The 25,810-nt window shown below is 35.2% G+C and overlaps 2 protein-coding genes across 2 annotated transcripts; both read right to left on the bottom strand.

Annotated features, from left to right (window-relative positions):
- Positions 1 to 5,322: 5,322 nt before the first annotated feature.
- On the bottom strand, positions 5,323 to 7,990 carry LOC118765008 (zinc finger protein 2 homolog). Its single transcript, XM_036506248.1, has 4 exons — positions 7,852 to 7,990; positions 7,537 to 7,605; positions 6,445 to 6,678; positions 5,323 to 5,483 (listed from the first exon to the last, which is right to left on the bottom strand). Exons 1-4 carry the CDS (start codon positions 7,988 to 7,990, stop codon positions 5,323 to 5,325), a joined length of 603 nt encoding a protein of 200 aa, XP_036362141.1.
- A 317-nt stretch (positions 7,991 to 8,307) lies between these two features.
- Positions 8,308 to 24,428, bottom strand: LOC115216163 (zinc finger protein 271-like). Its single transcript, XM_029785360.2, has 6 exons — positions 24,363 to 24,428; positions 22,698 to 22,788; positions 21,863 to 22,158; positions 15,705 to 16,128; positions 15,294 to 15,586; positions 8,308 to 8,319 (listed from the first exon to the last, which is right to left on the bottom strand). Exons 1-6 carry the CDS (start codon positions 24,426 to 24,428, stop codon positions 8,308 to 8,310), a joined length of 1,182 nt encoding a protein of 393 aa, XP_029641220.2.
- Between the last annotated feature and the right edge of the window lie 1,382 nt (positions 24,429 to 25,810).

Here is a 25,810-nt window from a genome sequence, read left to right as displayed (position 1 = left end):
TCCTTCTGCCTCTCTTTAGTATTCACAACATCTAGCTTTGCTTCTGTTTGATATTTCTTTCTGTAGTCCTCTCCTCTTTCCAGATGGTAGCCCTTAGCTTTTGTGGCTAAATACTGCATTATTTCACAACTGTGTTACCTTGCAACAGGCTGGGACATTGCACAAGCTACAGATCAGGCCTGCAGCTTTCAGGAAATTGTCTCATAGAAGTTGTTTATTTTTGCTGTGTTACAAGTCTCTACCACTTCTTCCCTTCCTCCATAAAAACCAGTTAGACCTCTGAACCTATGATTGGCAAAGGGTTCTTTCAGCTTCTCCAAATAGTCTGTTGTCTTAATTGGTCTAGCTCTTACACTGGAATGGCACATATACAGAGATAAGTGTTTCTATACCTAACCAAAGCTTAATTATTTGGTAGTAAACTATCTTAATTACTGCATTTATTTTTCTGCTAACAGCATGTCAACTCCTCCTACCCCATCACTGTTGTTCATCAAGAATATATACCTTTGTTCATTGCCTGTGAGGAACCTGAAATTCCTCTCCATCTCTCTTGTACACAGCACAGATTTACACATTTTCACTCCTGCATACCTACAATCTCATTTGATCTGCCTTTTACCATGTTGATATTAATGATGACAGCACTACAATATTGAACATAACAGTAAAAGGGGAACTTCAGTTACTGGAGGGTAAATTTCTGCTTATTTTTTTTTTACTTGAAATGAAGTGCAATTGCTTCCCTTACATAGCCAGACATTTAGATTAATTTGTCCAATTTGATTAAATTTATATTTTCCAAGCCTCCAGCAAATGACTACCTCTGATATTGATGTTAACATAGAGTATATTACACATGAGATATGTATTCACAAACACATATGTACTCTAAACCATTCATGCATAATCATACACATATATACACGTTCATAGACACACACATGCATATAATATACTCAAACCATTAAAAATAATCTTATACACTAGTATACTTGCACTGTCAAAAGCACCATTTCAAAAGAACTAAAATGGATACTCTGATGCATCAGCATAGCTTCTCTTGTGTATATTTTGTACTGACTTATTATATATATTGCCAAGCGAGGTTCTGATCAAAGTTTTATACTTTAAAAGTAGTATATTTTGCCAATAATCAATGTAGCTTTCATTCCATACCATTATGGAATGTCCTATATACAAAGCTGTATTAACCTGTTGGGTGGTTCCTCATTTATTTCTTTTTAAGATTATTCCTAAGTAACTTGTAGGCTGTTTTCTAACCAATACTCAAGAAATTATGTAAATCTGACTTGCAAGGTTCTGTGCAATATTATTTTTATTATAATAAATCCAAATTTAATTGTTTAAACAGTATTGTAAATAAAATAGGAGTGCTCTACTTGGGTTTTTATAAGTTACTCTAGATATTTCTAGAAGCATTCAGAAACTAAATTTCAGAACAATTTTTGGCTGAAAATTAGGATGGCTTTGGCTAATAAATTAATAAGCCAAGGAAAAGAATCTTTTCAAATTGATTTCGTCAAAACTTGTATTTTAGCATCATAAGAAAATTTCCACGAAACAACTGTAGTTGATTGCAAAACATCTGCCACAAAGCTTTTTACTACACAGTCATCATCATCATCATCATCGTTTAATGTCCGTTTTCCGCGCTAGCACAGGTTGGACAGTTCAACCGGGTTCTGGGAAGCCAGGGGCTGCACCAGGCTCCAGTATGATCTGGCAGAGTTTCTACAGCTGGATGCCCTTCCTAACGCCAACCACTCCGCGAGTGTAGTGGGTGCTTTTTACATGCCACCTGCACAGGTGCCAGGGGGGTCCGGCATTGGCCACGATCGGTTGGGGCTTTTAACATGCCACCGGCACGGAAGCCAGCCAAGGCAGCGCTGGCAACGGCCACGTTCGGATGGTGCTTTTTATGTGCCACCGGCACAGAAGCCAGTCGGGGCAGCGCTGGCCAAGGAAAGAAAACATACAATATTCAAATTTATTCAATATACCTTTACTTCATACTTTTTATTTGGTTATTATGAATTTCTCTACCAAATTTTTAATTTTTCTTGTACTAAAATATACATATTTGGAATACACATTGTAAATATTTCAAACATTGCACATGCATATTACAGTTTATGTCTTGCAATATGGTAGTATGCGAATAATACAATGTTTACAGTTTTAGGCAATGTATGTCTCCTTGTTTAGTAGAATGTACAAAGTTTCTGTATAATGGCATGTGGATGTTGTCCATTCTGATATAATGTTCAGACATCATGACAGTTTGTTTTGTATGGAAAACTATAGACATTACACATCTATATCATGAGACGAACGTTGTTCACTGTGATATATATTTAGAGATTATGACAGTTTACAGCTAATTCTGAAGTTGCAAGTACAGACACTAGGTGTCTATATAGAGGAGCAGGAGTTCCATTCTAGTACAGCAGGTAGTTAGTCCAAGAGTGGAGCCAGAGAAAGAAGTGAGTGGGGTTTCCTGGGGTTGTAGGTAGTGGTGTATGATATCAAAAAGGTGGTGAAGTGGAAAGAATATCAGGCAGAAAGAAAGGGCTGAAGTATTGCTGTCTCCAGTAGAGATAATAGTTTGAAAAAGTTAATTTTCCATATCCATGATTTCAAGTTGTCTCACAGTTGGGCATTTTCTAAAACCTTGTGAATGGATTCTGTTGACGGAAACTGAAAGAAGTCTGTCTTATATATATATATATAAAAAATAACAGAATGAGATAAATAATCCAAGGCTGTGAAAGTTTTCAGAACATTTATAAAGAGGTCTTACAGCTGTTTCCAGGATATATATATATATATATTGGGTTGGCAACTAAGTTCCCCCCTTTTTTTAAATTTTGGAATCTATTTTTGAATCATTTTGGAATCTTTTTTTTTTTTTTCTAGTTAATTTCAGATCATTAAAATGGAATGTCAAATTAAGGAAAACGAGCATTTCGACACCACCTTTTTTCTTGCTTTTAATCAAGGTTCTAAGGCCGCAAAAGCTGCTCATGACATTTGTGTTGTGTATGGAGAGGATGCCATAGCTGAAAGAACCGCTCGTGATTGGTATGCCAAGTTAAAAAATGGAAACTGTGACCTCAAAGATGCACCTCGTTCTGGCTGTCCAGCTGAGTTCGATGAAGAGCAATTAAACTAACTTTTGCACGAAAATTCTTGTCAAACCACAAGGGAACTGGCAGAAAAAATGGAATGCTCCCACACTGCTATAGAGAAGCATCTTCACTCAATGGGAAAGGTTCAGAAGTATGGAGAATGGGTTCCGCATGCTTTAAGTGACAACAACAAAAATCAATGAATCACAATCTCTGTTTGATTGCTTGTTCGTCACCACTCAACTCATGGACACAAGCAACATTTTCTTTACCAAATCGTTAATGGCGATGAAAAATGGTGCCTATATATCAATATGAAGCAGCGTAAGGAATGGCTTAGCCCCAGTAAATAAGCAACACCGTACATGAAACAAGATCTTCATCCGCATAAAACGATGTTGTGCGTATGGTGGGACTGAAAAGGAATTAGCCATTATGAATTGCTTGAACGGAACCAAATGGTCAACGTGGAACTCTATGTTCAACAGATGGAACAACTCAACACGGCTATTCAAGAGAAAAGACCTAATCAGTAGCATGGAGTTCTTCTGCTGCATGACAATGCAAGCACTCATATTGCCAATATGACCAAGGAAGCCATTCAAACACATGGCTGTGAAGTGCTGCCACACCTGCCGTACTCTCTTGATTTGGCACCAACGGATTTCCACCTCTTTCAAATGGTATGCACAGAGTTTTGTTCAATACTGATGCAGAATTGAGAGGTTGGTTGGATCAATTTTTCGTGTCTAAATAGGGTGATTTCTATCAACGAGGTATTGAAAATCTTGTTGAATGTTGGGGAGAAGTTGTAAACCACAAGGGTGAATACATTATTGATTAATTAGTTATTATTTTTTATTAAATCTTTAAAAAAAATTTAAATAAAAAAAAAGAAACAGTGGAAACTAAGTTGCCAATCCAATATATATATATTTATATCTATATATTGACCAACCATAAAGGGCTAATATTGGTAAAATGAGACATAATTATCAACATGGCCGAAACAGCTGTAAGATCTAATTTATACTTATATTTACTTGTATTTATATTCTTTTTTATATATATTCTAATTATTATACAACATTACTCTTTTATGTACACTTTTTTATCTACATTCCTTTATGTACACTGATTTGTTCTGCTTTTTATATTTAACTCTACAGTCTCTTATGTGGTGGTTTAATAAAGTATGTGATTGAGTATTATCTGGTAATTGATATTTGATTTAGATGTATTTTTCCATTTTCTTATCTTGTATATATATATATATATATCTTATGTACCAGCATTTGTGCACACTTCTCTGCAATTCACAAACTATAAGTGGTTATATTACTATCATTTCTCCAATCAACAAACTGTCCACAAGTTTTATACTTTCAAAGATGTTAAATAAGTGACCTTTTAGTTGAAAATCAAGTAAGAAGTAGTAACAGGAAGGACATTCAACTGTAAAACAATGCCTCAATAATAAATTCATCTCATCCATGCTAGCATGGAAAAACAAAGATAAAAAAAATGACAACAAAAAAAAACATTGACAGTGAGGAGGAATTGCATTTATTCTGTCTAAACTAAACAAGACCACTGTGCATATGTATTTTTGATGAGGCTGATGTATGTTTTGTATTTATTTTTATCCCTTTACTATCTAAAACATCGGCTCTATACTCCAATACTTTTCCAAGGTGTTTGTTATTCAGAAGTTAGTTGTGTATCCGAAATGATCCTATATCATCTGACTTCTTCATTGTAAGCTGAATATATGTGACCTTATATTGCTTGAACTAAAGCTAACTTCAACAGAGTTATTGTGATCAGTGTGGTTTGCAAGAAAAACCATGTCTACTATGAATAAGAACCATCTAGCTATATTCATGGCTACATTGATACTAAAGAATAGACTGAACCACACAATCGTCCTATTTCCATGCTCAATAGTTTGAGAGGGAGATGGTTTTATAGAACATAATTTGATTATGGCTGATGCCTTTGTAGATATAAATCATCTCCTTGTTCATTATATGGAATTGGTACTGTTCTCTAGAGTGTAAACTTATAGGTAACGATTTCGAGGTATACACTTTTTGTTATCTTAAGATTTGATTTACTAAATATTTTAATGAGTTTCATTCTAATTTTATTCAAGTCATGCCTTTTCTATTTACTGGGTTTTTGCAAGTATGCTTAGGATATAACAGGACCATGAAGTCTGCAATTTCCACTCATCAAAACTATCTATGGGCAAGTTATTGACAGTAGGCCATTTTCCTTCAATCAGTATTATAAAATAGGTTATTTTCTGACATTCCTGATTATACAGCTCTATATTTAAGAGATGAGGAATTATGTACATTATTTACATTTGACGGATATTTATCCTCATCTTGCTTGTTGTTAACACAACGTTTTGGCTGATATACCCTCCAGCCTTCATCAGGTGTCTTGGGGAAATTTTGAACCTGCGTTCTTATTCCAAAGGTATTTTTCAATATTCATCATCATCATCATCATCTATTATTATTATTATTATTATTATTCAGGTCACTGCCTGGAATCAAACTCAGAATCTTGGGGTTAGTAGCCCACACTCTGAACCACTATTCCATATTCCTGGCAGTGACCTTAATAATAATAATAATAATAATAATAATAATAATAATAATAATAATAATAATATCAAAAAATACCTTAGGAATAAGAACCCAGGTTTGAAATTTCCCCAAGATACCTGATGAAGGCTGGCAGGTATATCAGCCAAAACATTGTGTTAACAACAAACAAGATCAGGACAAATATCCGTCAAATGTAAATAATATTCCTGATTATGTTAATAGATTGTTATAATTGTGTACAACTTGGCAAAATGTAGCGTTACAAGAGAAGAATCCCACATACTAACAAGAAAAACTCTAAGAGGAACTCCATTACATCCTCAACATATCATTGTGGCTATACACAATAGTATTAGGAAGTTAGTTTCAGGCACAGCTACATCTCTTTTCTCTATGAATGTGTTTATAGTTATATATTGATATAAGATGATATTGGAAGTGTCAGGCTTCTGTAGGAATGCATACATGTGCAGCTAAGTGAGATTTTTTAGAGAATGATTTACCACAGATAACACAGTGGTATGGCTTCTCTCCTGTATGAATGCGTTTGTGTTTAGTCAAAGTACTATTTACAGTGAATGATTTACCACAGATATTACAGCAGTATGGCTTCTCTCCTGTATGAATACGTCTATGCTTAGTTAAGGCACTTCCTTCTGAGAAAGATTTACTACACACATTGCAACAATATGGCTTCTCTCCAGTATGAATGCGTTTATGATTAGTTAAACGACTAGTTACAGAGAAAGATTTACCACAGATATCACAGTGATATGGCCTTTCTCCAGTATGAATCCGTTTGTGAATAGTCAAGTTGCTGCATCCCGAGAACATTTTACCACAGATATTACAGTGATAAGGCTTTACTCCAGTATGAACATGTTTGTGTTTAGTTAAGGCACTTCCTTCAGAGAATGTTTTACCACAGATATCACAGTGATATGGCTTCTCTCCTGTATGAATGCGTTTGTGTTTTGTTAATGTACTATTTACAGTGAATGATTTACCACAGACATCGCAATGATATGGTTTCTCTCCTGTATGAATACGTTTGTGAGAAGTTAATCCGCAAGTTTGTGGGAATGATTTACCACAGATATCACACCGATATGGCTTTGCTCCAGTATGAATGCGTTGGTGAGTAGTTAACTGACAACTTAGAGAGAATGATTTACCACAGATATCACAGTGATATGGTTTTTCTCCTGTATGAATGCGTTTATGGTTAGTTAAGTAATCATTTCGAACAAATGATTTACCACAGACATCACAGTGATAGGGCTTCACTCCAGTATGAATACGTTTGTGAGGAGTTATTTCACTACTTACAGAGAATGATTTACCACAGATATCACAGTGATATGGCTTCTCTCCTGTATGAACGCGTTTGTGGCTAATTAAGGCACTTCCTTGAGAAAAGGATTTACCACAGATAGCACAGCAATATGGCTTCTCTCCTGTATGAATACGTTTGTGACTAGTTAACTCCCCACTTCGAGTAAAAGATTTACCACATATATCGCAGTGATATGGTTTCTCACCTGTATGAATACGTTTGTGAGTATTTAAATCATTTTTTTGACAGAATGATTTACCACATACATCACAGTGATAGGGCTTCTCTCCTGTATGAATACGTTTGTGAGTAGTTAATGTACCGTTTTCAGAGAATGATTTACCACAGATATCACACTGATAGGGCTTCTCCCCTGTATGAAGGTCTTTGTGTTTAGTTAAGCTGCTGCTTTGAGAGAATGATTTACCACAGATATTACAATTATATGGCTTCACTCCTGTATGAGTACGTTTGTGCTGAGTTAAAGCACCTTTCTCTGAGAATGATTTGCCACAAATATCACAGTGATATGGTTTTTCTCCTGTATGAATGCGCTTATGTTTAGTTAAGGTACTCTTTACAGAGAATGATTTACCACAGATATCACAATGATATGGTTTCTCCCCTGTATGAATACGTTTGTGAATAGCAACCTCATCATTTCGAAGGAATGATTTACCACAGATATCACAACAATAGCGCTTCTCTCCAGTATGAATACGTTTGTGTGTGGTTAGATTACTTTTCTGAGTGAATGACTTTTTACAGATATCACAGTGGTATGATATTTTCCTCATCTCTTTCAGATTTTCATCAGGAAAATCTGTTCTAAGCAACTCTGACTTGCGTTTATTTTGGTTGTCACATAATTCATTTTCCATAATTTTTCATCTATCACCGCAGTATGCAAATACTGTGCTTCTTTGTTTTTTTTTTATATTGTATTCTAAGTAAATATTTTTACAACAATTAATTTCTTTGTGTCTTATACTGTTGACAACAAATTCATCTTGTAAACATTCCAGACAGTGAAGTAGAGATAGTTTGTAAATAACTTTACTTTGAAGAAATCTCTCTCAGTAATTCTACCAGAGATTAATGAAATAAAGGTTTATATGTCCTGTATAGCATATAACATCTACCTTTAGATGATAAATATTGATGATGTATCATAAGTTTAAAATACTGCAAGGCAATCTCATTTGTTATTCTGAAATGAAAACAAAAATAAAAACTATAAGATATAAGGAATATTTAAATAGTATTTAACAGTAAAATATTTAACTACATTTCTACATTGATAAACTGTAAATATAAACATTTACCTGAACAGCTGAATTGAACCAATTTATCCATCTCCTTACTAGAAGGTAGGGTGTAACATGAGGGGAAGTTGAGTACATTTTTAGCAAGATGAACCGTCACACACAGCTTTCCTATTATAGCATTATATTTAAAGCTAAATTAGTGTTGATTAAGTTAACCTTATTATTAAAAGTAAAACCTAATTAAGCAAATTTATGATTAAGACACCTCAACTATAACCTGCTCTTCTTTTTAAGACTATCTTTTATTGTTTACGTATTTCACTAAACCCTTGAAGAGTTTAGTCAAACAAATCAACACCAGTACTTATTTTTAAGAATTGTACTTATTCTATCAATCTCTTCTGCTGAACCATTTTGAAGACAAACCAACCTATACCAGTTGCCAAGCAGTGGTGGGAGACAAACACAGGTGCACACACATATATATATACAGGGGTTGGACAAAATAATGGAAACACCTAGCATCATAATTTTGAAATATCTATAAAACTGTCAAAAACTTGCCTACTTGTATGTTTTTTTTATTTATTCTTAGTGTTGCTTAATATGTTTTGCTGTTTCTTTTCAGATATCACCAGTAAAAGGTAATTAAAATTCATTAAAATGACAGATCTATCAGACTTTCAAAGAAGTCAAATTGTTGGTGTTCACATAGCAGGCTCTAGCGTAATGTAAACAGCCAAAATGTTTGGTGTATCAAGAAGCACTGTCTCAAAAGTAATGACAGCCTTTGAGAAAGAGGGTAAAACCTCCTCATTGAAACAAAACTCTGGAGGAAAACCAAAACTTTCAGATAGGGACTGTCGGACTCTTATGTGAATTGTTAGAAAAGATCACAAAAGTACAGCTCCCAAAATTATTGCAGAGTTTAATGACCACCTCGAGAACCCAGTTACCACAAAAACTGTTCGCCGGGAGCTGCACAAAGCTGGATTTCATGGGAGGGTTGCAGGCAGAAAACCACTACTTTCAAAAACAAACATTGCAAAGCATTTAGAGTGGAGTGAAAACCTACAGAATTGGCCCCTAGCGCAGTGGAAGACTTATTTTCTCAGACGAGTCATCCTTTACCTTACTTCCAACCACCAGCCAATTATACAAGTGGAGACTGCCAAAAGAAGCATTTGACCCAGACTACTTCTTACAACTGTTAAACATGGAGGAGGATCTGTGATGATCTGGGGGCTATATCTTGGAAATCTGCTGGCCCAATGGTTTCCCTTCATGGCTGAATTAATAGTCAAGACTATTTAAGCATTTTATCTGATCAAATTCATCCTATGGTTGTGGAACTGTTTCCAGAGGGAAATGCAATCTTTCAGGATGATAATGCACCAATTCACACAGTTAAAGTTGTTACTGAATGGTACAAGGAACATTCTAGTGAAGTTGAGCATCTTATCTGGCCACCACAGTCCCCAGATCTCAATATTATTGAACATTTATGGTGCATTTTAGAAAAACAAGGAGTCGATATCCTCCACCATCATCACTACAAGAACTGGAGACTGTTTTAGCTGAAGAATGGACAAAAATTCGTTTGGAAACAATTCAAACTTTGTACGAGTCCATACCTTGCAGAATTCAAGCTGTAATTACTGCCAAAGGCAGTCCTACCTCATATTAAAATAAATTGGTTTGAAATTTTAAGGTGTTTCCATTATTTTGTCCAACTCCTGTATATACAACAGGCTTCTTTCAGTTTTCATTTACCAAATCCACTCATTCAAAAGGCTTTGGTCAGCCTATGTAGGGTTTTTATTCTTACCTTTTTATTGTTTTGTCAGAAGAGTAGTGTCCATAACTCATTTTATGGCCTCTGAAAACATCTGGCACTACATTATCTAATGTACTTGCTTTTCGAAACAGTAGAAGTAATTAGAGAGAAAATTGACAACTATTTCTAGCAGATCAAACAGGCATAAAAGAAATTTCTTTGTTCTATCAAAAAGTGATGGATGGATTCCCCTTCAGCCTATGACCTGTGCTATGTCATTTAAGGTTCAAGTGGACAGGAGGCAACCTACATAGGTAGAAATTACTCACTCATGTAGTCTGTCCTAGCTGTCACGACCATTATAAATAAAGTCAGACATACACCAGGAGGCAGACAGCCATCACCAGACGAACGGTCAAGAGACAAGCAGACAGCCAGCAGTTAACTTGTGCCAGTCATGCAACCAACACAGAACCACATATTCAGTATGAACGACCCAACACAGTAGCAGAACATAAACAGACACGACCGAATGACCAACACACACACACACAGGCACAAAACATGCCCAGTTCTACCTCATCACATCGACACAGTATTTCCCCTGTTTATTTTCTACTTCGCCAACTCGAAGCAAGTTGGTAATATAATATCATGTAGTGAATTTTCTGTTGTATACAGTAACACGTAATTGCAAGTGTCAAATAAATTATTTAAACCACAATCCGATGCTTTCCCATTGTTTAACTTTGATGTCGTCCACATATTTTTGTTTTAATATTATACTTTTACTTCGTTTCACACATACCAGCAAAAACTCTAACGTGTTTTTTTTTTTTTAGATGAATTTATCGTTCGTTCTCTCTCCACACACTTCGTTACCACTAACTTCTATAACCTCTGCATTTTCACTTATTCATTTCAAACTTGTTTGAATTTTCAGTCTCATGTAAGCCACACTATCTCGAAAACGTATTTCTGCAAAATGTTATCTAAAATTATGGGTAAAGAAATAGAAAAAAGAAATTTGAAAAGGGGGGTGGGGGTGAAATTTCCGAGGGTTCCACCCACCGGACTCAGAAAAGGGTTTTGATGCATATTAGGTCACCGGAATTCAGTTAACGAAAAAAAAAAAAAATTCCAATGATTCCGGGATATGGGGGGGGGGGATTCCCACCTACCCCTAAGGGGGTTGCAGCATATTAGGTCAGGGTACTTGATTCCACACAAAAAGTCCGAGGTTTTTTTTTTTTTTTCTTAGGGAAAATCGTGCGGGTGAAAGAATAAAAAAATACCGAAATGTGTAGTTATGCCCCAAAATATATAATGCGCCTCCACTGCTATTATGCCTTTTCACTTCTAACTCCTATATCCTGAGAAGAAATTACCATTTTCTAACGTTAGTTCTTTTCCTTGAAGGAAATATCTTTTCCTACATCTGTAGACATAATTACTACTGTATCTTCGAAGTTCACAGAATTCTATTATTTGCACACATTATTACAGTTTAAAACAAATCTCAGTCAACTTACCATTTTCAGTTGTAAAAAATGACACATTGTGCGGTACGTTTTTAGCAATCTATCGTAAAAACGATTTTATTGTTAGATGGGAATTTTCGAAGGTTTAATTAATTCCATCTTACAGATGCTGTCCAACGGGCAATCTACAACATATAGCCACAGATTCGTAACTCGAAGTAGGTAATATGACTGTCTTTAGCCACAGTTTCTATGCAGAGTGTACGCGCGCATATGTATATATATGTGAGGTGAGTTGTGGAGTCATAAGAAGTCAATGTAGCATATATTACTTTCTTCCCAGGGTATAAAGCAATAAAAAAATAATCACTGTACTACTTATGCATCATATATTGTAGCCGCATTTGGCTCTAACGTTTCTAAACAAGCATTTATGCTACCATAATCGACAATGATTTTCCAGAAATATGATTAGGATTAATGATTACTAAAGTAGGATCTTTTCGGTTTGAACGGCAGTTTTTCCTAGCGGTGTCATATCTAACCCTAAACTTTAGCCTTTCGTTTTGTTTTTTCTTAATTGTTACGCGTGTGTCTAAAATTATTCGTTTTGTTTTTGTTTTGAGATATACGTGTATTGTTTAAACTATTTTCGGATCTTTTCCTTTTGAACGGCAGTTTTCAACACAATTTCTAGTTAACTAAACACTTTTAAATTTCGATTACTGGTAGAATGTGTCAAAATAAAACATTTTTTTCTCTTGGCTTTCTTGAGAAAATTGTAATTTGTAAGTTTAACGTAGTTTAATTTTTCGAATTTTAACCAATCAATGGCCTCTATTGAGCTAAACTCATTTGGTGCGTCTAAAACAAACAACATCCTGTCACTGTTATGTATACGTACGGAAAGCGTGTGTATAAAATTATAGAATCATTTTGTTTGTTAATTGTTTAAATTATTTTCCATTGCTTTCGTAGAAAAAGAAAAAAAAGGCTAAAACGAAAGCAATGGAAAATAGGGATTTTTTCCTTTTGAACGGCAGTTTTGGGATCTACCAGCATACGAAGTTTAAAAGTGTTTAGTTAACTAGAAATTGTGTTGAAAACTGCCGTTCAAGAGGAAAATATCCCACTATTTTTTAATTTTTTTCCGGCCCGGGTCAAATACTATAGTTTAAAGGCCATGGACTGAAGATGTGAATTTTCCGAGTCCTCTCCCCCACCCACCCCTTTCGCGAGAGCGCATTTTTTTGTCATATTCGTTTAGAGCAAGTTGTTTTACACATATTACACTATTTTTTTTTTGTTTTTGTGCCCGGGTCAGACCCTCAGACGCTTTCGGAAATTCACGATGTGAATTTTCCGAGGCCTCTCCCTCACCCCCCTTTCGTGAGCGCGCATTTTTTTTTTCATATTCGTTTGGAGGAAGTTGTTTTACACCTATTGCACTATTTTTTTGTTTTATTTTTATGACCGGGTTAAACGCTTTAGTTTAACCCAAGTAGGATATGAGGTGGTCGTGAAATGTGCTAACTGCTAAATCGCCTTTAAATCACAAAATTTTTTTAATTAGCTCCAATCGTATGAATTCTCATGTGTAGATCACAAATTCCCAAAACTTTTCTGAAAATTCCCCAAAATAAGTCATAAGTGTACTTAAACCAGAATTCCACTCCACCCCCCAATAATAATTAAGAAATATCAATTCAACATTAAGTGCATCAATCGGTCGCACACTACAAGGTTCAACAGACCCTACTGAAGAAAGCCAATACTCTCGCAGCATTACAGCGGACAATGGCGAGGCTAAAGCGTTAGAACAGCCAAGTACTCTCGCAGGAATCACTTAACACCTCGGTAAGGCGAGCCGCTTCCGCTGTTAGCGGCCCAGCCCCTACAAACATCTCAAATGCCACAGGCTGAAAGAAATGGTTCACCGATACTAAAGGAATTTGTTCGGTTTGGCTATGGAAATACTGACCCTTTCATTTCCGCAGCATCCAGATGTGAGAGGGAGCAAAGGAGTTACGGGCAGAGGGGTTAGACTAATGCAGTTTCGCACCCTTCCTTTTTTTTTTTCGGATTCCTACGTTTTAGATATCGGAAATTATGAATATGCAACCCCCACCCATTAACATTTTTTATTTTGCTTACTTTAAAGAAATTGTAGCGAATTTACGAACATATGCAAATCGAAATTAAATACAAAAACATTAAAGTGAAAAGAATTTGCGTTTTACTTGAGTTTGCCTTAATCATAATCCATTTTATGAGGAAAAAACAATGTTTAATAACTAATGTTATAAAGTTTAATAAAGAGCTCAAATTTCACCCCCTCCCCAATTTTTAATTTTGAACTTTTTCATCCATTTATTTATTTATTTGTCTATCTATTTATCCCTGTCCGTTTATTCATAAAATATATTTGTCGACTAAATGCAGTGGTCCTATAGAAGACGGTGTAACTGTAGTTTTTAGCCACAGGAAGACATTCATATCTCTTTTACACAAGGGAGAATTCACAAAAAAAAAAGGAAAAAGACGAAGACAGGTGATGTAGACAACAAACAGATGTATTAGTATAACGCTCTGGAAGTGAAAAAGTCTTCAACGTTTCGAGCCTACGCTCTTCCACAGAAAGAAACAAGGAGAGAAAATAAAGAATGTGTGGTGGCTAGCGATCTATCATGGACAAAAAGAGTTTAGAAAGTGTGAAAAAGTTACGAAAAGTTCAAAAGCTTCAGACGTCGTGGTGTATTGGAGCGATTTTTCATCAACAGAGGAATCCAGTGAAATCCATAGGCAGGAGAAGTGTAGAAAGTCCAGTAGAAGTTGGTGGGTGATGAGAGAAGACAGATAGAATCCGTAAAAGTTCGGGTGTGATGAGAGGAGACAGGATCAACTGTTGCGACACACATCTATATGCTTATTGAATTCAAAATTTTGAAAACGTTGTTTCTTGCATATTCGGAATGTCCGTCATGAAAAACGTAGGGAAAAAAAATTTCGAAAGAGTTTAAAATTTTAAGGGGGTGGGGTGGTAGTGGCTGGGTATTTTATTTATTTATTTTTGCATATTCGTAATCTCCGACATCTAAAACGTAGGGATCCGAAAATTATTTTTTTCGAAAAAATGCATTTTTCAAGGAGAGGTGCGAAACTGCATTAGCCCCGACAGAGACATCTAAGATGATGCACTTACCTCTTACCCAGAGACAAGGTAAGACTATCTGGTCTCTTCCCTTCACTTCTGAGGAGATATTAACCCGAATCAGGGTCATAATAATAATAATAATAATGAACATTATTTGCTAGTGGACGAAAAGGTTAAATTTGAAAGTGGATTTCTCTCATTCCATAATTAAATGCCTTCTCTCCAGCGTGTATTAGTTTGTGTTTGTAAGAGACTTTGGAAATAAATGATTTTCTGTATACTTCAGTGATAGAGTTTATATCCCCTTTTTTAAAAATACTTTTGTGTCTGTTTAAATCACTGTTTTTGACAAATGATTTACCCACGTCACAATGGTGTGTATTATTTTGTTCACTACTAGAGAACAATTCCCTCCATATTTTAATGAAATGGTTTTTCTTCTGTGTGTTGTTTTCTATTGTGTCTTGTTAAACCACTCTTTTTCACAAATAATTTCCCACATACTTCACAATGATAAGGCTTTTCTCCAGTGTGACTACGTTTGTGTATAGCCAGACTAGAAGTCTGAGTGAAAGATCTTCCACATATTTCACAAATATGAGGATTTTCTCCAGTATGACAACGTTTGAGGATAACAAGATTTGAATTCTGAGTGAAAGATTTCCCACATATCTCACACTGGAATGGTTTTTCCCCAGTATGAATTCTTCTATGTGTTGTCAAATCACTTTTACTAACGAAAGATTTTTCGCATATTTCACAACGATATGGGTATTCCCCGGTGTGTGTTCTGTGAACTACAAGACAAGAATTTACAGAGAAAGACTTTCCGCATATTTCACAGTCATAAGGTTTTTTCTCCAGTATGACTACGTATGTGAATAACAAGGTTCGAACTCCGAGTGAATGATTTACCACATATTTCACAGGGAAAGGATTTTTCTCCAGTATGACTGCGTATGTGGATAACAAGATTCGAATTATCAATGAAAGATTTTGGGCATATTTCACAACGAAACGGTTTTTCTCCAGCGTGCAATCTTTTGTGTCTTGTTAAGTTCCTATTTGAGACAAAATATTTCCCACACATTTCGCAGTGATATGGTTTTTTCTTGTGTATTTCTTTGTGGATGAGGACTTCGGGTTCTGAAAAGAATGTTTTCCTACAAACCACACAGTGATATTCAGGATTACTTCTGTACAGTAGCTTTTGTTTAGTAAATGTTTCATTCCGCGAATTTTTCTCGCCATAATATGGTTGTATAACTGAATCTATATTGTTAAAGACAGTTGTGTTAGACGTATCCAAGTGATTAGCGTCCTCCATTCTCGGAGAATTCTAAAAAAAAAATGAAAACTTAGAAATGTCTGTGAATATAATCTATCATGATATCAACTTGTTTGTCTTAGATATGACATAATATAATTACATTAATCTCATTGCATGATATAATTAAGTTAAAAGAGCTAGTTAGAAACTAAACTAGGCGGAGTCGTTGATTTTTTTTCCCCATCAACGATACCGGTGATACAAATTAAATGTCCCTAATTCAATATTTTTCTGATAGTTACATATCTATATATATAAAACTCTAGTTGTGTGAGTGTCTGTCCCCTTCGATTTAGATTCCTAACTCCTCCCACATTTTGCGGTGCAGTTTAACCAAATTCGGGTATTTTATAGTCGTGATTCATATCGAGCCCGTCTGACTATTAGCGCGCGTCAACGATGAGTCTACGATTTTAAAAATAATTTAACATCATTTTTTATTCCATTTTAATGCATAAAATGCATCGTGTGTCGATGGCGTCCACGCTCACAGCTGCACCTGTTTGCTTCTCCCCCTTCCCTCCCTCGTGAAGCTGTGGGGAAGGGAGTGTAAAGAAATCAACGTCGTAATGCGTTGTGAAGGAGACCAGCGTTCTTTTAGAACAACGACTTCATGGCTTGAAGACACCAAAACAAAAATGGCTAAGAAAGCCCGAATTTATAAGGGAAGTAACTCTCTAAAATGCTTATATAGTTATTTCCCTTACAAACCCGAGCAACGCCGGGCGATACTGCTAGTCTTTATATATAAAAGTGAAGTTGAGTGTCTGTCTACTCCGATTTAGATTCCTAACTCCTCCCACATTTTGCGGTGCAGTTTAACCAAAACCGGGTATCTTATAGTCGTGATTCATATCGAGACCGTCTGGGTATTAGCGCGCGTCTACGATGAGTCTACGATTTAAAAAAAAATTTACCATAATTTTTTTCCATTTTAATGCATTTTTCGCTATTAAGGGAAGTAACTCTCTAAAAATGTCTACGATGAGTCAACGATTAAAAAAAAAAATTTACCATCATTTGCTTTCCATTTTCAATGCATTTTTTTGCTATAACTCTCTAAAAATGCTTATATAGTTATTTCCCTTACAAACCCGAGCAACGCCGGGCGATACTGCTAGTTAATGTAATAAAAGAGTCTCGGGTTTCAAATAATAGGGAGTAGGTTGGAATAAGCTTAAATTCATATAAGCGGGCGGGTTGGAAAATAGGTAATTGTTAGAATTTTAAAATTTTCTAGGTTGTCTTGATTTTTTTTAAACCCCGATATTTACTCTCGGGTCCCAAATAATGGGGAGGAGGGAATAAGCGGGTGGGCTGGACATTTGCTCAAATTCATATAAGCGGGTGGATTGCAATAAACGGGGGTGGCAGGGAATCTGTAAGTGCATAGTGTATGAACAAAAATTAGGAAAAAAGCAGGCAAGACTTCCGCCCGTCGCCCGCAAAAAACCACCCTTAAAAAAAATTTTTCGACCCCGCCCTCGTACTTTTCGGCTACGTGGAATACAAATCTGCAAAAAAGTTGGCAAAAATCGACATTACCACCTCCACCCTTTTTTTTTCAAAATATGCAAAAAAAAAAAACGGAGATTATGATTTTGAAAAAATTTCCAAAAATCTTTGTAAAATTCTTTTTAAGAATTTCTTTAAGAGTTTTTCCTCGGGGAGGCAAGATGACATTAGGAGTAGTCAATTGGATATAAAGTAACTGTCTATAAAAAGAGGGGAAGACTTTAAATCATGGTGTTAATTACCAGTTAAAGGGGTAAGACGCTAAGAAACTAAAATGCTAATACAGAGGAAATTTTATTTTGGGACACTATGGGTGATTGCTTATAAACAATATTGTTATGTTGTATAAAAAAATAAAATTTAAGAATTTTCAAAAGTGGTATTGTAACCAAAATAAGTAAAATGTGTATATATCAATTATATTATTATATGATTGAATGCCACACATCCATTTCCAAGTAAGTTTTATATTAATAATTCTGATGTGCATTCTACAACTATCTCTATTCTCCCTCTCTTGTTTTTCCTTCTTTCTCTAATTCCACCCACCCTTTCTTTAATTCTCTTCCCTTCACCATTCTCTTTCTCTCCCTCTCTCTTCCTCATTCTTCCACCATGACACTCTCGTTGTTCACATGTGACCAACAGTTATCTTTCTTTCTTCCCCTTCCTTACAAAAGACAAGACAAGTTTTTGCCTGTCTCTTGTCAAAGCTTGTTTCTCCAGCATTCACCACTTCACCTCATTATGGCTTAACAGTCCTTACCGTTTGTTTTTGCTGTTTTGTTCTAACTGTCCTGTTTTTGTTACCACTTCAACCCTTCACAAATCCCAAATTTTATGTAATTTGCTTGTGGGAACGACTGTTTTAATGAAGTGGCATCTTGTCCCAATGTTCAAAACATGGAGTAGATAAAACAGGGGACAACTGATGAAAGGAATGTTCCTTATGTTGCCTGTCTCGTTTCTCTATTTGTTTCTTCCGTTGTTCAAACAAAAGTTTGCTTTCCATGGTTTTGTCTTTTATGTTCTCGTTTTTCATTTGTCCGTGTTTTTTTGATGTCCTGTACCCATATATGCATGTATATATACATATATATGTAGGTATATATATATATATATATATATTATATATATATGTATGTATATATGCATATATATATAAACAGGGTGCGATGGTTCAATTGTCACCATTTTATTTCTTTTATTTTGTGCCTGTGCATTATTTGTTTCTGATTTTGTTGACTACACAGTATAGTAGGGTTAGTTGGGCACCGTCTGTGAGAAAACAGCACCATGACAAAATTTACTCTGCCAAAAATTTGGAAACAACTCACTGCATTGCTTGGTATTTGCACCAGAAGCTCCAATATGAACATTTCAGAGTGTTTGGGTGTTAATCTGAGGATATGTACTGAGAGTGATGAAAATCAATTATCCAGTCAGCATCATGGTGTTTGGAGTGATCACTAGTGATAGCGACATTATACCTCCATTCATCTTCCCACACAGCTGCAGATTCAACACAGAGGCCTACATCAAGTGCCTGGAGGAGGTAATGCTGCCCTGGGTCAAGAGGGTGGCTACTGGAAAACTCTGTCTGGCAACACGACTTGGCAGCATGCCACACAAGCAGGAGAAGCCAGTCATGGCTGTCAGACAATTTCCGCGACAATATATCCCCTAACATCTGGCCACCTAACTCCACAGAGTGCAACCTCCTTGATTATTATGTGTGGGGCACAGTTGATTGAGAGACCAATAAACTCCTTGTAATACCAAAGATGAACTGAAGGCAAGGAATATGGCAGCATTCACCAACTTAAACAAGGAGACTGTCCGGAAGAGTTGCAGGAGATTCCAAAATCTGGAGGCCATGGTTGAAACCAATGGCGATTTTATTGAATAAATTTACTCTTTAGTATTTCAAGACATTTTTAATGTAATTTTGGTAAATATATCTGTCAAAATGAGATGTCAGTGTTATTTTCATTTTTGTATAATTTCTATGACAGTTTATTCACAGCACCCTGTGAATATGGCATGGTAGTGGTTTTGCATTCAGGTTAACTGCATTGCATTTTGAGAAAGTATCTACCATCTCAACAAACTCCATCCGACCCCTGCAAGTATGGAAAAGTGGATGTTAAAACAATGACTATATAACATTAAACTACATAAGTTAAAATATTAAAGTCGGTTTGACTCCATCCTCTTTAAAAACTCCACTGCCTCAAACAAATGTTTAAGATAATGACTAAACTTGCCTAATATTTTAAAATTAGTTCATACAATATAGAAGCAACTTTAAATAACACTGGTCAATAAAATAAAACTTTTATTTTCTGGCATAAAATCTTAGAACTGTTTGAGACTAACTTTGGGGCGCTGATTCCAAAACTGACCTCAGATTTGCTCTGTCACATCACATTTTTGTGCCATTGGTATATACGTTTATTACCTGGAGCATACCAAAAGTTAACTTTACACCACTATTTGCAAAATTGTTGGTTGGGCTGTCATGCTAATTTTGAATATGTTCAAACTGAGTTTTGCTTTAAAATCCTTCCTTTTCTTTTCAGGTGTGAACTGAGCCACTGAAGGATGTGCTGCAATGACCTTGATATCTTCTGTTACATCTGTGGAAACTTCACTCCACAGACTCAAAGGTGCAACATGAATAACTTTGTCAAGAAGGTGTATCTTGCTTACTTTAAAGTAACACTTGGAGACCAGAACAAAACCTGTGTTGAAACTTGGTGTGATGAAACAGTTCATCAAAGTTCTTGATCAGAGTGGGGACTGTTTCAGATATACAGGGGTTGAACAAAATAATGGAAACACCAAACACCAAACTTTCAGATAGGGACCGTTGGACTCTTACATGAATTGTTAGAAAGGATCACAAAAGTACAGCTCCCAAAATTATTGCAGAGCTTAATGACCACCTTGAGAACATAGTTTCCACAAAAACTGTTCGCTGGGAACTGCACAAAGCTGGATTTCACAGGAGGGCTGCAATCAGAAAACCATTACTTTCAAAAACAAACGTTGCAAAGCATTTAGAGCAGAGTCAAAACCTACAAAATTGGTCCCTAGAGCAGTGGAAGAATGTTATTTTCTTGGATCAGTCATCCTTTACCTTATTTCGAACCACCAGCCAAGTATACATGTGGAGACATCCAAAAGAAGCATTTGACCCAGACTACTTCTTACAACTGTTAAACATGGAGGAGGATCTGTGATGATCTGGGGGCTATATCTTGGAAATCTGCTGGCCCAATGGTTTCCCTTCATGGCTGAATTAATAGTCAAGACTATTTAAGCATTTTATCTGATCAAATTCATCCTATGGTTGTAGAACTGTTTCCAGAGGGAAATGCAATCTTTCAGGATGATAATGCACCAATTCACACAGTTAAAGTTGTTACTGAATGGTACAAGGAACATTCTAGTGAAGTTGAGCATCTTATCTGGCCACCACAGTCCCCAGATCTCAATATTATTGAACATTTATGATATATTATAGAAAAACAAGTAAGGAGTCAATATCCTCCACCATCATCACTACAAGAACTGGAGACTGTTTTAGCTGAAGAATGGACAAAAATTCGTTTGGAAACAATTCAAACTTTGTACGAGCCCATACCTTGCAGAATTCAAGCTGTAATTACTGCCAAAGGCAGTCCTACCCCATATTAAAATAAATTAGTTTGAAATTGCTCCAAATGTCCATAACAGTGAATTCAGCTACCCAAAAACAGATTGTATTGTGAAATTGATTTTATTAAAAATAACACAATGGTGAATTATTTCACCGATGTTGATATAATCATGATTGTATAAAATAGTCTTGGAAGGTTACCATATTATGTTTTTCCTGTTTATATACTTTTCATTGAATTAGTTTTTGACATCAGTATAGTTATTTTTGTGTATAAATACATACATAGTAAAGTAATTATTTCAAGAGAATGTTTTTTAACGTGTCACAGTGAAAATGCTTTATCTCTTGTAGGAATGTTTCAGTAAAAAGTTAAAGTATGACTTTTAGAAAAGGACTTACCACAACTATTACTGTGATAGTCTCTCCTGAATGAATGTATTTATATCTAGTCATCATTGTGAGCAAATGATTTACCATGTATTACAGTGATAGTTCTCTCTCCTGTATAAATCTGTTTAGTTGCTACTTCCAGCAAATGATTTACCTCAGATATATTCATACAGCCTTCCCTGTATGAAAGTATGTGTGTCTAGTTAAGGCACCATTTTGAGAGAAAGATTTACCACAGATATCACAATGATATGGCTTTATTCCTGTATAAATGCACTTGTACAGAGTTAAGGCACCTCCTTCAGAGAATGACCGATCACAAATTCCACAGTGACAAGATTTCTCTCCTGTAAGAATGAATTTGTGTTTAGTTAATATACAATTTAGAGAAAATGATTTATCACAGATACCACAGTGATATTGCCTTTCTCCTGTATAGCAGCACTTGTGTTTAGTTAAATTACTTCCTTCAGAGAATGATTTACCACAGATATTACAGTGGTATGACTTCTCTCCAGTTTGAATGCACTTGTGAGTAGTCAATTGATGTTTTAAAGAGAAGGATTTGCTACAAATATCACAGTGATATGACTTCTCTCCAATGTGAATATGCTTGTGTTTTTTCAGGTGACTTCCATCAGAAAATGATTTCCCACAGATATCACAGTGATATGGCTTCTCTCTTTTATGAATGTGTTTGTGAATAGATAAGTTATGATTTTTAGAGACTGATTTCCCACAGATATCACACTGATATGGTTTTCTCCAGTATGAATGAGTTTGTGCCATAGCAATATGGCTTTTCTCCTGTATGACAGGGTTTGTTTGGTTAAACTGCTACTTTCAGGGAATGAGTTACCACAGATATCACAATGATAGGGCTTCTCTCCTGTATGAATGTATTTGTGTCTAGTTAAGACACCATTATGAGATAATGATTTACCACAGATGTCACAGTGACATGGTTTTTCTCCAGTATGAATGTGTTCGTGAATAGATAGGTTACCTTTCTGAGAAAATGATTTACCACAGATACCACAGTGGTACAATGTTTTTGCTTTCTCTTTCTTTATATCAAGAAAATCAACCCTTTTAGACTATGTTTTACATAATTTATTTTCCATAATTTTTCATCTTTCACTACACTATATATTTCTTCAGGAACATTTCCCACAACTGTAATCAACACTTGTGAAGCTGCAAATTTCTTTGCAGTCCAAATTTATTTAAAATCATAAATAAAGTGAATTCTAGAAATATTGCTACTATCCTCACTCAGAGATTAATATTTCACGGTAATTCTATGGCAGATCTATATAAACAGGTGGTACCTGACTACTATAACATCTTTTGATTTAAAAAAAAAATATTAATATAGATGATGCTAGTGAAGAAAATGTTTTCTAATGCCAATGCTGTCTGACAGTCTGAAATAATAACGAAACAGTGGAAGATATAGAGGATACTTTAAAAGTAGGAATTCAACAGTGTTATACTTCTATATCAATAAACTAGAAACATTTATTTGAACAACTGAACTTTAACTTTTTAAACTGTAAGTAAAACTGCATCAAACAGCCTTGACATAAAGTCTACATATATATAGACAACAGCTTCACCATTAGATTGTGCTGCATTTTATATATTAAACTACAAAATATTAGACAATTTTTTCTCTTTAAAATTGTCATTCATCAGTATTTTTAGCCTCAGCTCAGCACTGACTAAGCATACTTATAATCAAAGACACTTCAGCCATGATCATTTGATCCTTTTCAGTGTGTACCATCAACTACATTATCCAATATAGTCCTTAATTTTCAAAACTAGCTTCCCGGCTAAATAAAAATCTATTATATGCAACAGAAACAATATATTTGCCTTTTCGTGATGTATTTGTATTAAGTATGATACACAGATGGCTATTTTAATCTAATGCTGCTATTGCATATAACAGATTTTTATTCAACTGAGTGGCTAACTACAGCAACGACATCTTAAACTTAATGTTCACCTTTATCGTTATGATTCACTTTAAAGATTAATACAGGTAAGAGGGCAAATAAATGTTTCCTTGCTATCTGGCTGATTTCGGGTGCATAGAAAATTTCACAAGCTCAAAAGAAATCGTTGAGCATGTAGATGCGGTTCTCTAATTCATATAAATTTGGGTAGAGAAGTAATTTACTAAGAACCGACAGGATGTATTTGACATTTTACGCCACGGCTGTGTGGCATCATGTTTAATAACTTTGTAATATAATTATTCTAATTTTCCAACAAATAATGAAACAATCTTTTTCTTCTTTTACTTTTCAATAATGAAACAAATACGAAAAATATGTTGGAACAGCAAAAAAGACGTTGGTGCTAATGACATAATGCTTTCGGTCCTTAATACTTACTGGAAATATTCTATAAAAGGTACTGTCATGTGTGTGTCTAGAAATGTTGTATAAAGAATACTGTTGATACTATATCTGGTAGCTGAGAAGTGTTTCATAACGTTGTACCGTTACAATTTCACAATAATTTATAAGTAAAAGACAAATTCGGAAAGAAAAAAAACTCGTCTCGCACATGCGTATTTTTAATGGGCGACAACTCTCGATGTAACCCTTTTACTTTCAGATTGTCATTTTGCAGTTTAGTCAACTACAATTTGTCTTACCTTTATAGACCCTTCTGCATTTAAATACGACCTAATAAACACAATATTGAAATTCTTTCGCGACATCTCTTAGATTGGCGTCAAACATTAATAGATTTTGTAAGATAAAATGTTAGAAATATTGCATTTCTAAATCTCTCAGAGTTAATCAGTAGCAGCACAATAAAGTGATGGTTTGTTGCCAACTTAATGTGGCAGTCCCAGAAAACGGGAAGAACGCTACTGTAGCATTCTTCCCTTTCTTGGGACTCTCACATTAAGTTGGCAACAAACCATCACTTTAAGATAAAATCGCTTACCACTAATTCTTTTACAGTGACCGATTAGTGTTTATTTGTAGTTCGTCAACTCATTCGCTGCAAATGCCAAATTCAGGACCGATTTTTAGAAAACTCTATATTCTCTGCCTCCATTATTCAAGCATATTTATATTCCGATATATATTTCTTTATTGTTATTATTATTATTATTATTATTATTATTATTATTAAACATTTTAAAAGCTTTCTTGATGTTCTCTATCTCTCACCCTATTAAAATTGAGCCAATGTTATTTTATTTTACTTCGAATTGACACAAACTCACCTGAAACAGCCTTTATCAAAGAGTTGACCATTGGAATGTTTTCAATGTCAGCAAATGATAAACGCCATTCCTTTTTTTCTTTAGTTCAAAGAAAGAGGCAGTGCTCATGACATTCACAGACTATCTTGAAATTTTAGCAAGGGAAGTCACTAATGAAAATGTCAACACTTTAATTACCGGACTGAGTAAAATGCTTCTGGTGCAGTATGTAACAACAACGCTTGTGTCCATGCGCGAACAACTTCGTATCCAAAGGTTTCATTCAGATGCGTAACAAACGAATTCATACTGTGATTACACAATATTCAATAAAATTATCTGGGATTGAAGTTAAAGGTTCTGAACATCTTGCCATGTTCCACGATGACAGTGAGAAAATAGGAGGAATTCAAACTACAAAAATTACTTTCAGACAGGCACTATGCATAGAATACCATAGCGAGTTGCTGGTAGGAAAGAATATTGAATCTGTGTGCCAGGCTCTCTCTCTCCCATGTTGAGAGAAGCAGAGGGAAATTCCATTGGAATTTGCTCTTAAGTAGGCAATACTGCTTCTAACGCCCTCTTGTATGTGGTTTGAAGCAAACGGTGATTTTAATGAATAAATTTACTCTTTAGTATTTCAAGATATTTTTATGTAATTTTAGTAAATATATGTTAAAATGAGATGTCAGTGTTATTTTCATTTTTGCATAATTCAGATGACAGTATATATATATATATATATATATATATGATGGGCTTCTTTCAGTTTTCATCTACCAAATCTCAAATCCACTCACAAGGCTTTGGTCTGCCCATGATGGCACACAGTGAGACTGAACTGAACCTGGAACCATGTGTTTGGGAAGCAAGCCTCTTTC

Source organism: Octopus sinensis, linkage group LG10, assembly GCF_006345805.1.
Source record: "Octopus sinensis linkage group LG10, ASM634580v1, whole genome shotgun sequence".
NCBI lineage: Eukaryota > Metazoa > Mollusca > Cephalopoda > Octopoda > Octopodidae > Octopus > Octopus sinensis.
Note: the sequence above shows the minus strand (reverse complement) of the source record. Positions and strands in the feature narration are given on the sequence as shown.

What these genes read in the sequence shown, in the direction of transcription:
- LOC118765008 (XM_036506248.1), bottom strand. Translation starts at nt 7,990, where the DNA reads ATGGAAAATGAATTATGTGACAACCAAAATAAACGCAAGTCAGAGTTG. An exon ending in AAAGTCATTCACTCAGAAAA is followed by an intron (nt 7,606 to 7,851) that starts GTAATCTAACCA and finishes AATCATTCTCAG; the next exon opens with AGAAAGGTGCTTTAACTCAG. An exon ending in ATATAATTGTAATATCTGTG is followed by an intron (nt 6,679 to 7,536) that starts GTAAATCATTCT and finishes CATTCTCTGAAG; the next exon opens with GAAGTGCCTTAACTAAACAC.
- LOC115216163 (XM_029785360.2), bottom strand. Translation starts at nt 24,428, where the DNA reads ATGTCGCGAAAGAATTTCAATATTGTGTTTATTAGGTCGTATTTAAAT. An exon ending in ATGCAGAAGGGTCTATAAAG is followed by an intron (nt 22,789 to 24,362) that starts GTAAGACAAATT and finishes TGTAAAACATAG; the next exon opens with TCTAAAAGGGTTGATTTTCT. An exon ending in ACTTTCATACAGGGAAGGCT is followed by an intron (nt 16,129 to 21,862) that starts GTATGAATATAT and finishes TTTTTTTTTTAG; the next exon opens with AATTCTCCGAGAATGGAGGA.